The sequence below is a fragment of the Ammodytes marinus genome (genome assembly GCF_949987685.1).
Source record: "Ammodytes marinus genome assembly, chromosome: 8".
Lineage (NCBI taxonomy): Eukaryota > Metazoa > Chordata > Actinopteri > Uranoscopiformes > Ammodytidae > Ammodytes > Ammodytes marinus.
Window position 1 is genome coordinate 4,339,297 of NC_137212.1, and position 15,024 is coordinate 4,354,320.

General features: G+C 40.1%; 1 protein-coding gene across 4 annotated transcripts in view; it reads left to right on the top strand.

Annotated features, from left to right (window-relative positions):
- Positions 1–15,024, top strand: part of tprb (translocated promoter region b, nuclear basket protein) — a gene marked incomplete at its 5' end in the record, with an annotated part of 34,993 nt that overhangs the window by 13,958 nt on the left and 6,011 nt on the right. For 2 of the 4 annotated variants that reach the window (XM_080033280.1, XM_080033277.1), the window contains 19 exons: positions 35–151; positions 557–760; positions 1,120–1,307; positions 2,083–2,230; positions 2,794–2,931; positions 3,395–3,526; positions 4,022–4,152; positions 4,524–4,734; positions 5,153–5,299; positions 5,858–6,017; positions 6,503–6,696; positions 6,906–6,979; positions 7,742–7,938; positions 8,309–8,674; positions 9,234–9,382; positions 9,634–9,714; positions 10,568–10,753; positions 11,316–11,471; positions 14,156–14,249. In XM_080033280.1, the coding sequence (XP_079889406.1) occupies positions 35–151; positions 557–760; positions 1,120–1,307; positions 2,083–2,230; positions 2,794–2,931; positions 3,395–3,526; positions 4,022–4,152; positions 4,524–4,734; positions 5,153–5,299; positions 5,858–6,017; positions 6,503–6,696; positions 6,906–6,979; positions 7,742–7,938; positions 8,309–8,674; positions 9,234–9,382; positions 9,634–9,714; positions 10,568–10,753; positions 11,316–11,471; positions 14,156–14,249 (3,073 nt within the window). The remainder of the gene's footprint in view (positions 1–34; positions 152–556; positions 761–1,119; positions 1,308–2,082; positions 2,231–2,793; positions 2,932–3,394; positions 3,527–4,021; positions 4,153–4,523; positions 4,735–5,152; positions 5,300–5,857; positions 6,018–6,502; positions 6,697–6,905; positions 6,980–7,741; positions 7,939–8,308; positions 8,675–9,233; positions 9,383–9,633; positions 9,715–10,567; positions 10,754–11,315; positions 11,472–14,155; positions 14,250–15,024) is intronic. The other 2 variants (XM_080033278.1, XM_080033279.1) reach the window with 2 other exon arrangements.

Consider the following 15,024-nt stretch of genomic DNA (forward strand, 5'->3'; position numbering starts at 1 on the left):
TGTGTGTTTTTGTTTATGTGTGTCTGTTTGTCAGATGGAGGGTCTGAGGAGAAGTCTGAGCAGTTCCCATGCCGACCACCAGGCCGCGCTGCAGCGTGTGGCCGTGGCTGAATCACAGCAGCAGCAAGCGCTACAGGACAGCCAGGAGCAGGTAAACAGCATGAACAGATGTTTTTTTTTTTAAATACTTGATTTTACTGTGTTAAAAATTCCTTGCTCGGATTTTTATTATTTAACATGCAAAGATAATCTCAAAAGAAATCTATGATTACTGAATTTTAACTGTTTTAGCTGAATTCATTGTTCATTTAGTATTTCATCTTATTTTAATCTTGCTCTTTTTTTTGTATTTTATACACTTTATTTAAGTTAATATATATATTAATTTTTATCCTATTTTATTTCTGTTTCCTCTGCTCATTGTTATCCTTATAATTGTGTTTGTTGTGTATGCTCTTCGTCACTGTAAACAAGGGAAACCTCAGTGTCTTTCTAGTGAAAATATTGATTGATTGATTGATTGATTGATTGATTGAAATATATTTCCCTTTGCTAGGCTAAACTAGCAGCAGAAGCTCAGGATAAGTATGAGCGTGAGATGATGCTCCATGCGGCGGACGTGGAGGCTCTTCAGGCGGCTAAGCTCCAGGCGCTACAGGCCGCCGGGCTGAAACACCAGCTGGAGGAGAGAGCTCAGAGGACGGGCGCACAGCTGCTGGAGGCCAGGGTGTCCTGGGAGGAGCAGGAGAAGATACTCAAGGTGGGTTGGATATTTCATTTCATTTTCATTTAACCTTTATTTATACTCGAGATCAATTGAGGTGTGTGTGTGTGTGTGTGTGTGTGTGTGTGTGACCCTCAATGCAATGATGTCGAGTCAATCAAATGCAACAAAGCAAAAATAACAATAGATATACAATGCAAATACTTCAACTATACAACAACTGATAAAGAATAAAATGTTTAACATTCAGACAGATGTAGAATGGCTGCAATGAAAAATAAGTGAGTGAAAGTAGAATATAGCCTAATTAAAACGGTTACAGGTAGAGTTTGGCGGATTTAGGGTATTTAAGGTTGGTTATAGTATTGTTAAATTTGTTTTTGTTCATATTCCAGGAGGAGATGTCTAAGATGGAGACGCGTTATAACGAGGTGCAGACACAGAACGATCTGCTTCACCAGCAGGTCGAGAGTCTGAGCACCAAGATGTCTGAGAACCTGCAACGCGCCGCCAACGCAAGTCCCTTGAACATCTCCCTCACTGAAGAGGGCAAGTCTCAAGACCAGGTCCTCGAGATCCTCAGGTAATATCTCAAATTTTATTATTTTTGTTAAAAAAAATGTAAAGGTGCTCCGAGGAACTTTCGACTTAGTTAAAACACTTCCACTTTCGTGGCCAGCTGTTGTTCCTGGATGAGCGTACCCATGAAAAAGGCGTTAAGAAAATCTATATAAAAATAGATGATCGTCTTGTTTGCTGTTGATCAGAGGAAAAATTAGACTTTTTCAGAAATATTTAAAGGTTTTCATAGCATATTTTAGTAGCCTGGCTCCGCCCGCCCGCCTACTTCCGGACAAATTTTATTTTCCCTTCAGTAGTCAGTCTGGGTGTACAGCCCATTTCCCAGTTTTGCCGGAGATTCGACAGCCGGTCCAATCAGCGAACAGAGCGAGTGGCTGAGAACGATGACGTCGAAGTCGCGCTCCAGTTTCAGTTGCCAGAAGCCGGCTCATGACACACGTGACGACCAAACGTTATGCGATTGGTTGGCTAATCCAGAGTGGCACTGGGCAGATCCAATAGTTTTAAACTTTAACAGACACCCGCCTCCATGAGTGAACGTTTGCCAATTACAGCACTGCCAGACCTTCTGTACAAATGAAATGAAGTATGATGGTCTGGTAGCACCAGGCTAATATTTTAGGGGGGGGGGGGGGGTTTAGAACCTTTTTATTAGATAGTTGTAAAGATGAGTTGAAAGGGGGAGAGAGGGATCTCTCTTTCGAGTCTTTCAAGTGAAAGTAAAGCTTATTGTAATGTATTGTATTGTGTATATCCCTTATATTGTCTCTGCCCAGGTTTGTGCGCCGGGAGAAGGAGATAGCGGAGTCTCGTTATGAGATGGCTCAGGGCGAGAGTCTGCGTCACCGTCTGAGAGTGGAACATCTGGAGAGAGAGCTGAAGGAGCTGCAAGACAGTCTGAGCGCAGCCAAGGAGAGGATGCAGGTGGGTGTCTGTCTATCTATCTATCTATCTATCTATCTATCTATCTATCTATCTATCTATCTATCTATCTATCTATCTATCTATCTATCTATCTATCTATCTATCTATCTATCTATCTATCTATCTATCTATCTATCTATCTATCTATCTATCTATCTATCTATCTATCTATCTATCTATCTATCTATCTATCTATCTATCTATCTATCAAGGAGAGGATGCAGGTCTGTGTTTACTTTTTCTTTATTTTTTAACCTTTTATTTATTCAGGTAAATCCCATTGAGAAACACACTCTAAGTCGGGCAGACATCTCTCAATAGTTTGTGTTAATTTTGATTGGAAATGAATTAATGTGTCTCCAAAACACATAAAAAAATGCAAAAAACTTTATTAAAACCCTCTAAAAAAATAGGTTTTTATTTTCATAATTTCTCCTAAACGTTTGTGGTTAACTAATTTTGTACATAATGAAATACACTAAGAAGACAAACGTGTCTCTTTACTGTCCACTCAAACGAAGGGATCAACTATATGATCAAAAGTCCATTGTAATGTTTCCTAGGTAACAGCTAAGACCCTGGCTCAGCACGATGAGCTCATGAAGAAGACTCAGACCATGAGCATCTTGATGGAAACCAACAAGATGCTGCGAGAGGAGAAAGACAAGGCGGACCAGGAGCTACAGCTAACACAGGCTAAGGTATATAACTGCATTACAAGCTCTTACACTATACAAGTACACATTAAAATATTTAATCGCAATGAATCGCATTAATGGCAAAGTTAACTCGCACATTATCTATTATCTAAAAGTCCCTTGATTTCTTTTTGTCCCATTATTTTTTTTCTCATTTTAACGCTCTTATCACACAAATTCTCTACACCCTTGTTATTCCGTGTATTATTTCTGAAATATCATAATTTCCTATTCAGTGCAAATAGCCCACAATGTAGATCCCCTCCACCCCTAGAACAGCATACACAAACATAATTGGAACTTCTTATTTTCTTATTGAAAACCAAAATATAAAACAACATAGTTAATAACGCGTTCAACTGACGGCTCTAATTTTAATATGTTGACCTTTTATTTGTGTTGTCTTATATGGAACTTTGAGTCTGGAATAAAGTATTAATTCATTCATCCTTTGTGTTTGTTTCAGATTCAAAGACTAGAGTCGGACATCCTGCCGCTGCAACAGGCGAACTCTGAGCTGAGTGAGAAGAGCGGAATGCTTCAGGCCGAGAAGAAAATCCTGGAGGGAGAGATCAAGCGCTGGCAAGCTCGCACACAGGTCTGTGGAGGGACTAGAGAAAACATAACAATGCCTTTTTAAGAAGGGCTGAAAAGTACATTATTACTTAAAAGTAGATTGTTTCGCTTTGATATTGGGTTCAATAATTTTCCGTTTTTGGCCGAAACGGTTAAAAGGCCGAAAAAAATTACAGACAATTGACGAATTAAATGACAATAAGGAAATATATTTTTTAAAAGAGCTGCACGCTTGTAAACAAGTAAATGGCAGTAAAGAGAGTAACCAAAAAACAAAACTGCAAAATCCTCTTTCGGTTTCGGCCTTTTGGCGAACTGTTAAATTTTTTCCCGATTTCGGTTTCAGACAATAATTTTAATTTCGGTGCATACCTAGATTAAACTTTTATTTATTTTTATTTTCAAAGTACCGTTGGTTGAATACTTTAATTTAGCATGTATTAAGAAAACAATTGTATTTGTTTATTCATTAAACACCACCAACGCACTAACCTTTCCCCTCTTTTTGTTCTTGTAGCATTTGGTGAGCCAGCAGAAGGATTCTGACCCAGAAGAGTACAAGCGTCTCCACTCTGAGAAGGAGGGACATCTGAAGCGCATCCAGCAGCTCTCTGAGGAGGGCTCCAGGTTCAAAGCAGAGACCGCCAGGTGAGGACGACATAAATTCCATCACTGTTGACAATTAATTGAACAGTATTTACCTGTTCCCTCACAGCCCCAACCACATGTTTAGGTCATATCTCCAGAAGAAAAAAATGGTTCAGTTTTTACACTCATCACAAACTTTTATTCTTAAAATGTTTTTTTTTAAGTTATTTTTAAGCTTTTGAAAAAAAAAGATATTAAGAGTTTATGAGGGGCAGAGTTGAAATGGGGCATAGAGGAGGACATGTAGAGAACTGGCCCGGGTTGGATTCGAACCCGGGTCTGTTGCGAGACATAAGCCTCTAGGGGGGGACGCTCTAACCACTGTGCCACGGGCGCCAACTTCTTACAAACTTTAAATTTTCTCTCTTTAGGGCCAATAATCTAACCACAACCCTTCAAGGCCAGATCCTGACCCTGCGTGAGACGATGGGGCGGGTCACCGAGGAGAGGAACGCGCTGAAGAGGGAGGGGGAGGCCAAGAGCCACGAGCTGCAGGAGAAGGTCCGGACCATCACCCAGGTCAAGAAGATCGGCCGCCGCTACAAGACCCAGTACGATGAACTCAAGGTGGACCATGACAAGGTGTGTGTGTGTGTGTGTGTGTGTGTGTGAGAATCAAATCAGTTTTATTTGTGTAGCCCACTATCACAAATAGACATTTGCCTCAGTGGGCTTTACATTCCATACAGTATGACACCCTATGCCCTTAGACCCTTAGCTCGGCTGAGAAAAAACTCCCAGGAAAAACCCTTTATCGGGATTAGAAAATTGAGAAATCTCAGGGAGAGTTGACAGTAAGGTGTGTGAGAGACAGAGTAAGGGATCCCTCTCCCAGGACGGACATGCTGCAATAGATGTCATAAGTAGAGAAAATCAGAAAGGAGTCGAATCATTGATTTAAATTTAAACTCGCAGGAGATAGAAATCAATCAAACGGCTGTGTATAGCCACTGCTTTTGTGCTGGTGTGAGCTTAATACTCTTTTATATCTTTCCTCCAGATGGTGTCTGATGCGGCAGCGGGCCCGTCCCAGGACGAGGAGGCGCGGCAGGCTTCGGTTCAGGAGCTGCAGACCCTCCGAGACTCTATGAGCCAATCAGAGGCCAAGACCAAAGAACTGGAAGCACAGCTGGAGAACGCAAACAAGGTAAATACCACAACAAGTCACACACATAATCGTCATCCTTTTACACAACCATTCCTGCATGTTGACGGAAAGACTAACGCGGATCAGTGTGTGTGCATTTACTAGGGCTGTAACGATATGCATATCGAAACTGAAATCGCAATACACAGAGCCGAGACCCTGTATCACGTTTTATTTTTTTTTGGTTTCTAACTTGATTTTTGGTTTACAGCACAGTCATTTTTAGTTTTCAACAGTAATATTTTGTTACAGAGAAGAGAGATGTTATATCTTATTTATTCATTTTGCTTATATTGTTCTTTGTGTTCAAATCTCTTCGGGTTATTTTTATTAAATGTTACATTAAGTTACATTTTATTATACATGTTATTTAAATAAAATTATTTTAAAATTTAAAAAAATCGTTGTAGGTATCGAATCGTGGGTCAAAAATTGTACAATTATGTCTTTAAAATTAATCCAAACATGTTTTTGAAAAAGGCTGTATATAGATAATGCTGAGGTTGTTGTGTTTTTTCCTACATATATTCATTTATTAATACGTCTTCTTGGCTACAGCTGGTTACAGAGCGAGAGACTGAAGCACGTAACGCCCAGGAACAAGTCACAAAACTGCAGGCAGAGCTGACGAGGCAAGAAGAGACGCTGAAAAAACAAATGGCCGACAAGACCAGAAAGGCCATCGTTTATGCAAGACAGAAGATCAACGAACTCACTCGTAAGGCAGAATGTCTGTCTGTCTGTCTGTCTGTCTGTCTGTCTGTCTGTCTATCTATAGTCTTATATTTATATAATATATCTAATATATAGGCAGGAATTCATGCAAAAGGGGCCCAAACCAAGTACTGAGTACATATGGATGATTATACTTTCTAGAGGGCCGTCATTACTGTATTGAAAATCCCTTTTTCATTGATTTCAAATTTTCATAAACTTTAAACCATAATCAACAAATTATTGCAAACAAAGGCTTGACATTTCTCATTTTGCATCTCATTCACCTTGAAGTTGAATTACTGAAATAAATAAACTTTTGTACGATATTCAAATTTTTTGAGTTTCACAAAATGTTTAAATTTCACTTTTTGAATCAAATCGGAGAGAAAGAAAAATGTACTTTTCCATGATATTCTAGTTGCTTGAGCTGCACCTGTCTGTGTATGCATCCAAATTGATCAAACAAATTATGATTTCTTCCACCAGGCACCAACGACCAGCTGACGAAGGACAACGAGGAGCTGCAGCAGCAGCGCGAGGAGCTGGAGGTGCGAGTGAGCGCGTTGAAGTCTCAGTACGAGGGTCGGTTCAGCCGGCAGGAGAGAGAGCTGAGGGACCTGAGGGGGCGAGAGGAGAGGCAGGAGCAGAGGGACGAGCCCCAGGAGCCCGGGCCCAGCAAGGTGACGGTTTAAGTCTGTTAAAAAAAGCTATAGTGTGTAACTTCTAAGGCTGTAACGATACAAAAACTCATGATTCAATTTGTAGCCCGGGCCCAGCAAGGTAGTGGGGGGGAGAGGGGGTTTAAGACGGTTAAAGCTATAGTGTATAACTTCAATTTTTAAAACATTGCTATTGAATCGATCATGACTTCATTTGTCCTGGTTTTCAGACCCAGGAGCAGCAGAGAGGCACAGAGCAGAGACAGATCAGTCTGAAGACAACCCCAGCTGCAGACAGGGGCAGGTAAGACACACCAACACTAAGGTTGCGTTCCGAATGGCATACTTTCTACTATATAGTATGTAGAAAAAAGATTTAGGATGTCCCGATTCTTGTGGCCAGATTTAGGATGGTTAGAAGTACCCGGATGTCCTACTTCATGCGGCCAAGATTGTTAGTGTTGAAAAGTGCATCCTATTTGGGCGATTCTGACCCACAATCCAGTGCGCACGTGAAGTGACGTAACATTGACGAAGCCTCCATATGAAAACAAACGGGGATGCGACGGATATAAAAGCAAGAGGCAAGATCAAGGCGCAATGTTATGATGAAATAAGAGAGAAAAGTATGTCCCAATAGTATGCCTACTGCATCCTAACTAGAATCTTTTTTATTGTCGGATGTAGTATGTAGGATAGAAAAAAGAAAGAGTATGCGATTCGGAACGCAACCTAAGACTGCTCATTGGTTTATATCGAGTATGTAGGAGGGAGGACGTTAATAGGCCGTTTCCAACACAGCCTCTCCCTGCGTTCCGATATCACATACTCTTTCTATTCTACATACTACATCCGACGATAAAAAGTATCTAGTTAGGATGCAGTAGGCATACTATTGGGACATACTGTTACTCTTTTATTTCATCCTAAATCTGGCTACTGGAATCGGGGCGGGGGGGATCTTAAATATTTTTTCTACCATACAAATAGCATGGGTATTGGAACGCAGGGTGAGTCTCTCCAAACATGCCATATTTTCACATGTTGTTCTCTGTCTGTGTGTCAGTGCCAGTTCATCCGAGACGCCGACCGCCAACATCAAGCCGACGCCGGTTGTGGCTTCGTCCAGCAAACAGCCCGTTAACCCGGGGAACAAACCCACTCCCCGAGCCAGCATCAGGCCTATGATCACACCGGCTACCGTACCCACGCCAACACCCACCGCTACTGTCATGCCAACCACACAGGTGGAGACACAGGAAGGTAAAAGCATTAATATTACTGTAACTTTGAACGTCTTTTTTTCTTTTGTTTTGTCTTGTGTGTACTGCAGGAAGAATATTTGTTACTACGGTAATAACTAAAAGGGATCCTAAATGAAATTAAATAAATAAAAATAAGTGACTACAATGCTTCAGACGTAGGAAACCAACCATCAGATTTGGCCGGATTAAAATATATATAAAAAAAAAACAGTACAATGTCCTTATAAACCTGTAAAGTAGAGTATGCAATGCTAGTTGTTAATCTTATTTTGTATTTTGTTTGTGTGTTCACATTTTCAGGTGTGTGTTTGTGTTCCTTAAAAAAATATGTAAAACATTTTTTTTTAAATCGCGATTCTGCGAGACAGGATCATGGCTCTGTTTAGTGCGGTTTCGATGCGCATACCGTTCCATTCCGAACCTTTCCACTATCTTTTCCTCTCCAGCCATGCAGTCTACTGAAGGCCCCCCCGTGGAACATGTGACTGTGTACGGCAGTGCGAGCGGCTCCGTGCGTTCGGCCAGCCCAAATGTCCAGACCACGCTAGCTAGCTCCATGCTAACCGCGCAGCAGACGCAGACACAGGCCACAGCCTTCGTCCAACCGACACAGCAGCAGAGTGTGACTCATCCGGAACCAACCAATCAGGAGCCTCCGCCGCCTGTCGTCATGGAGACACCAATGAGCTCCCAGGTGGAATGGCCCTCAACTTCCTCATCTGTGTTTGGAACAGGTGAATTTATTTTTATTTTTTAAATCTGTATAATTTGTTATTTTTTGTATTCAAAGGTGCTACGAGGAACTTTTAAATATTTCTGAAACAGTCTCATTTGTCCTCTGATGATCATAAATGACATGTAACAGCAAACGAGACCATATTTTAAGGAGGTCTGTCAAACAATTATTTATTTTTTGAATAACAATTAATCGCTGAATTTCAACAGTTAATCGTAACACAACAATCACATGTTTAAAAAAAAAAATTTTTGTTGCATCTCTGCATGTCATTCCCCTCTCTACCCCATTTCATCACTGTCTCCAAGCTGTCTAATAAAAAATAAAAATAAATATTTAACATTACATAACGTTGGGCTCTGGTGGCGTAGTGGATAGAGCCGAGCGCGTACCATATTGGCTCCGGCCTTCGTTGCAGTGGTCGCGGGTTCAAATCCGACCCGTGGACCTTTTACTGCAGGTCATCCCTCCTCTCTCTCTCTGTCTCCCCATTTCAACTCTGTACTATCTAATAAAGCTTGAAAATGCCACAAAATAACATAATGCCTTGTCAACAGTCTCAGCGACGCCAGGCACCTTGTCGATGTCCAAACGTCCGCGTGAGGAAGAGGAGAGCAGCACCATGGCAACAGACACAGAGACACCGGAAGACACAAACAGGAATCCACCCAAGAAGCTACGCATCATACAGAGAGTCGGGCCAGAGGTGAGAGGAGGGGGTTATAGTTACACACACACACATTGTATACATGCACGGATGCACGAATAAAATGTATGTATGCATGTAACATATGAACAAATCATTCTGTAATAACCTTTGGAATAGTGCTAAGAATGATTATTGAAGTTTAGTTGACTGTAGAAGTTAGCGGTTAATACCATTACAAATAAGACTGCATAATTTGATCATATCGTGTGTGTGTGTTTATATTTACACTTGTATCTTGTTCTAAACAGGAGGAGGTTCTGGTGGAGGAGAGTGCTGAGGCTGAGGGGGTGGTTCCAACAGACAGTCAAGACGGTGCAGAAGTAAGCCAGGTATTAATAATAGAAAACAGCTGACACGTCGATCCACTTCTCACCTTTTTATTGCATTAAACAAAACTGCTTTTTTTATGCTTGAAGAGTGATGGTTATGGTTTTTTTTTCATCAAGACTTCTCTCGTAGTTATCGACTAATGAAATCTATTTGAGAAACCATGTACCGCTAAATACAATGTTACAGATAGCATTACTGTCACTGCGCCACGAGCGCATCCTCATAGCACCTTTTAAGTCAAATTTAAAGGTGACGTAAGCGATTTATTTATGGTAATGGAAGTGTTAAATCACTATTTATTCATACAGTGATGACTTATATAGTGTGCACGTTTCATAAAGCCGATCTCTCATTCACCCGCTCTGCATTTAATCGTCAAATAAACTTTTCGGGGATCCCGAAACTGGTATCCAATCAGAAGAGAGAATGCTACAAACCGGCACCCGTCTCACTGACGGTGCACGTGCAGAGCGACAGATGGGTGAATGTATACTGTATGCGCCTACAATGGCGGAGCAGGTAAAAATTCTTCCCAATGTCTGTTTTGATGGGTTTCATCATGTTTTATCACACTTATGGATCTGAGATGATGCTAGATAACTCGCTGCTTGAAGACCGCAGTGCATTAATGTGGTGACGTGGGACAAGGGAGGGGACTGCTAACTGACAGTGACAGGAAGTTAGCTAAACTGACCATTCCGCTTACTGAACATTTAATGTGCTAATAATAATAATGTGCTTGGATACTAAATGTATATCACCTGTTTCAATATAATAGCATTAACTAAGCAGTAATTAACAGTGTCATGTGATATATTGGTTAGTGAACACATGTTATTTTTGTCCCTACAGACGGAGGAGTTATCAGCCCTGGAGGAGGCAGAAGAAGCTGCTGCGTCTCAGTCCATCATGATGGAGGAAGTGACGCTCAGTCAGAGCGACACTACAGACCAACTGCAGCACGAAGTCATCGTCATAGTAACGGACTCAGAGAGCGAAGAAGACCAAGAAGAGGAGGATGAAGAGGAGGAGGAGCAGGTAGGGTGTTGTGTTTTTTTTTTTCAAACCTTTATTTATACAGGTAAATCCCATTGAGACTGGAGACTCTTTTTCAAGGGAGACCTGTTACATTTACACGTTACCATTCACACACAGATAGCAAGCTAACTATCAGGAGCAATTTACTGTTCAGTGTCTTGCTCAGGGACACTGTGACATGTGGCGGGGGAATCAAACCACTGACCCTGTAGTTAAGGGTCAACCACCCTACCCACTTCGCCCAGAATGTATGAAATAATAGTTCCCCCGATGCTTTACTGCAGGACTACGAAGGAAGTTGATTTGATTGTCTCACCATAATATCAAATAAAGCTTGAAAATGCCAAAAAAAAAAGGAGGTATTTTATAATTTTTTTTAATGTAGAATATCTTGCTTTCTTTGCCTGTAATAATTCAAAACTATTTGTGATATTGGGCTACAGAAATAAAACTGATTAGATAATTCCCCCACTGCTTCAATGCAGGACTACGAAGAAGTTGAATTATTTATTTGTTTGTTTGTTTATTTTAAATTAATTTAAAATATCTTGCTTCCCTGTAGGACTACGATGAAGAGGAAGATGAGGAGGAGGAAGAAGATGAGGAGGAAGATGAAGAAGATGATGAGGAAGAGGACGGAGAGATGTGTGAGGAGGGCGACGACAGTAACCATGGCAGCGGAGACGGCAACGAGGCGTATGAAGGAGACGACGCAGAGGTAAAGGAATCCTGTGAACAGCCTGCGTTCCAAATCACATTTTTTCCTATTTAACTAGGGGTGTAACGGTACTAGGGGTGTGCACGCGTAGCCGTTTAGTAAATCATAACCATTTAAGAAAAATCAATAAACAAAAAGCTTTTTTTGTACACTATAGTCATGGTTCGGTACGTACCCTAGTTTTGAAGTCACCGTTTGGTTCAGTTTTCGTCTCGGTTAAGGAAAAAATTATTCTTGTATACAAAATATATAAAAGAAAAACTCCCGCAAGTTCCTTTAATTAAATTAAGTTTGTCTCAAATAAAAGTGCAAGTTCCGCTCCGCAATCAAAACAATCCTCTACATGCATCATTTTGTCGGCATATTAACGATATTAACAGCATAATTAAATCCTGCGATTCTGACCCACAATCCAGTGCGCACCTGAAGTGACGTCAAGACAACATCACGGCGCAATGTTATCATGAAATAAATAAGTAAAAGTATGTCCCAAGTGTATGCCTACTGCATCCCAACTAGCTTCACCTCTGAAACAACCCGTAACTCCTTTGTGGATTGTGGGCTCAGAATCGTCCCAAAAACGGCTGATTCTCACACTAGAAATCATGACCGGATGTGTTAGGCCATGCGGGTATTTTTCAGCATCTGACCACATGTATTGGGACATCCTAAATCTTTCTCTACCAAACTAAACAGTCGGGGATTGGAGTGCAGCCATAAAGTGTTTCACAGTCACCACTTTGACCTTTTTAAAAACCTCCTCACCCACACACAGTTGCTGTCACGTCCAACACACACACACACACACACACACACACACACACACACACCTTGTTAACCCTTCCCGGACTTTGGGAATTTACGTCGATTTCCAGTTCACACACTCAGTTTTTCCACACTGTCTCATTTCACTGTCACTTGCTTTTTTTTACCCGTGTTGTAACTGTGTGTGTGTGTGTGTGTGTGTGTTGTAGTTGTTTACCTTTTTACTCTAGTCATAGTCTTACATGAGTCAGTGTCTGCAAAGGGAAAGTTAAAGGTCTCTAGACTTGTAATCTTAATGTGTGAAAGCTGTTTGAAGTACTGCAGGTCATCCCCCCTCTCTTTCTGTCCCCATTTCAACTCTGTATTATCTAATAAAGCTTGAAAATGGTTTAAAGGTGCTACGAGGAACTTTTAAATATTTCTGAAACTGTAATTTTTCCTCTGATCATAAAATACATGTAACAAGTAAACAAGACCATCAGTGCAAAGAATGCTATTTTTATATGGTTTTTCTTAATGCCTTTGTCATGGGTATACGCTCACCCAAGAACAACAGCTGGCGTGGTAAAAACACTACCGCGTTTGTCCAAAGGGGGCGCAAGAATGAATAAAAACTGAAAGTTCCTCTCTGCACCTTTTTTTTTAAGTAACTATCACAAGGAAAATGTAAAATATACTACGAACAAGTCTTAAAAATGCATTTTCTGCTTGTTTTTAAGATACAAAATGTATCATAAATCACACAATTCACATCACATAAACAAATCCTTCTTTTATAACCTTTAGAACAGTGCTAAGAATAACTATGGAAAGTATAGTTGGTGTTAGTGCTTTCAGAAGTTGCGAGTATTTAAAAAAAAAAAAAAAAAAATTACAAACAACTTACTATTTGAAATTCTGTGTATATACAGTTTGACTGCTGTCTTAATGGGTCGTTAACATGTCAAAGTAATATGTATGGAAGTATGGAGTGTTTTTCCCTGGGATATTTGGTCTATTCTGAAGGAGCCCTTTGTTACATATTGGGAAGAAATGAATCATAATAATGTGTATGTGTTGCTCTGCCAATACATCCTGGCATGTTACCTCTATAGTGTGTGGGAACCTTCTCCGCTTATACTAACAAACTACTATTCTCTTCCTTGACTGTTCATTATGACAGTATCCATCTTTTTCTCATTTACTTTTTCATTCATAACTAATTATCTTGTCAGATCCAGGAAACCCTGTCCAACTCACATACGTAATTTAATTGACTCAGACCCAATCCACGCACACACTCACTTTCCCATAACCCAATTAGGCCGACCATGAACCATCAATTTTGCTTTCGTAACGATACGGTTTTCATATAGTATGATAACATTTTTAAATGTACATTTTAGGTGTTTATTCAACCAATCCTCAAACATTGGTTAATACTGAATACTGAAGGTTATTGCAGAAGAATTTCTTCATACTTTGTTAATTATCTGATTTATGATACTTTTGCAAAAAACTTGCAAAAAAAAAAATTTGTTGAAGACCTGAACATATTTTTTTTTTGATTGATAAAAAGCTTTATCCAAAATATGTTCCGTACCTAACTGATTTTGGATACATATTTCTTAATCTTTAATATGTTGTATAAAATGAAATAATGATTTTAACTTGTCTTAACTAGATTTTTGGTTTTTAAAGAGATGAATATGTTTACATAATTAGTTGGATATTGCCAAATGTGCATATTTATTCAAAGATTTATGAAGAAATGTCTAATACAAAAAATTATTGGTTTATTTTAAGTAACCAACTGGCAAAGTTTCATGACATTTTTTGCCCCATTCACCTGCAGTGTATCTCCTTTTTAAAATAAGTCCATCTATATTGCCATCTGTTTTCATTATTACCTTTTTTGATCTTTCCCTCCTCTCTCTCAGGGCGCTGACGTAACCGATCCCGGCACAGAGACGGAGGAGAGTTTGGGGGCGTCAGACTCCACCCAGAGGCCCGCTGACTCCCAGACGCCCTGCTGTAAGATCCAGGAAACCCTGTAGCACAGAGAGACACACACGCAGACACACACACACACAAAGACTCAGGCACACGCACAAAGACACACACTTAAACAGTCAGACACACACACACACATGCAGACACATACACATGCACGCACATATAAACAGACAGAAACACACTTTTTTATTTAACCTTTATTTAACCAGGAGAAAACCTATTGAAATCTCCTTTTCAAAGGTGACCTGGCCAAGACAGGCAGCAGCACAATGAACCAAAGTTACACACACACACACACACACACACACACACACACACACACACAGTAGACTCAGACCTCAGACCCATGCGCTCACACACTGTCCCGACGGCAAATTAGTTATCTGACAGTGACACTATGACTGAGAAAGATGTAATATGTTGTTGTCTGTCTGAAAGGGAAGAGTGACACACACACACACGTGGAAGTAAAAAAAAAATTAAAGTACCGGTAACTTCCAATAAGGGCACTGAAGGCAGGGTTAGTACAAGGTCTGGGAAGTTTGGAAAATGCTTGATTTTTCTCAGATCTTAACACATTACTGGAAAAAGATGGATTTTCTCCATATAGACCTGACTGACTGTTTGGGTCGTCAATACAGAACTGTCTAGTTTACACATGATTTTTTTTAAATAATAAATTCTTGTTGAAAATGAAATTTAGAATCATGTAGGAACATCATTTTGATTGGTAATGTGTCATTCATTTATTTCTAACAAATAGTTTGACAATACATTATTATTATTATTATTA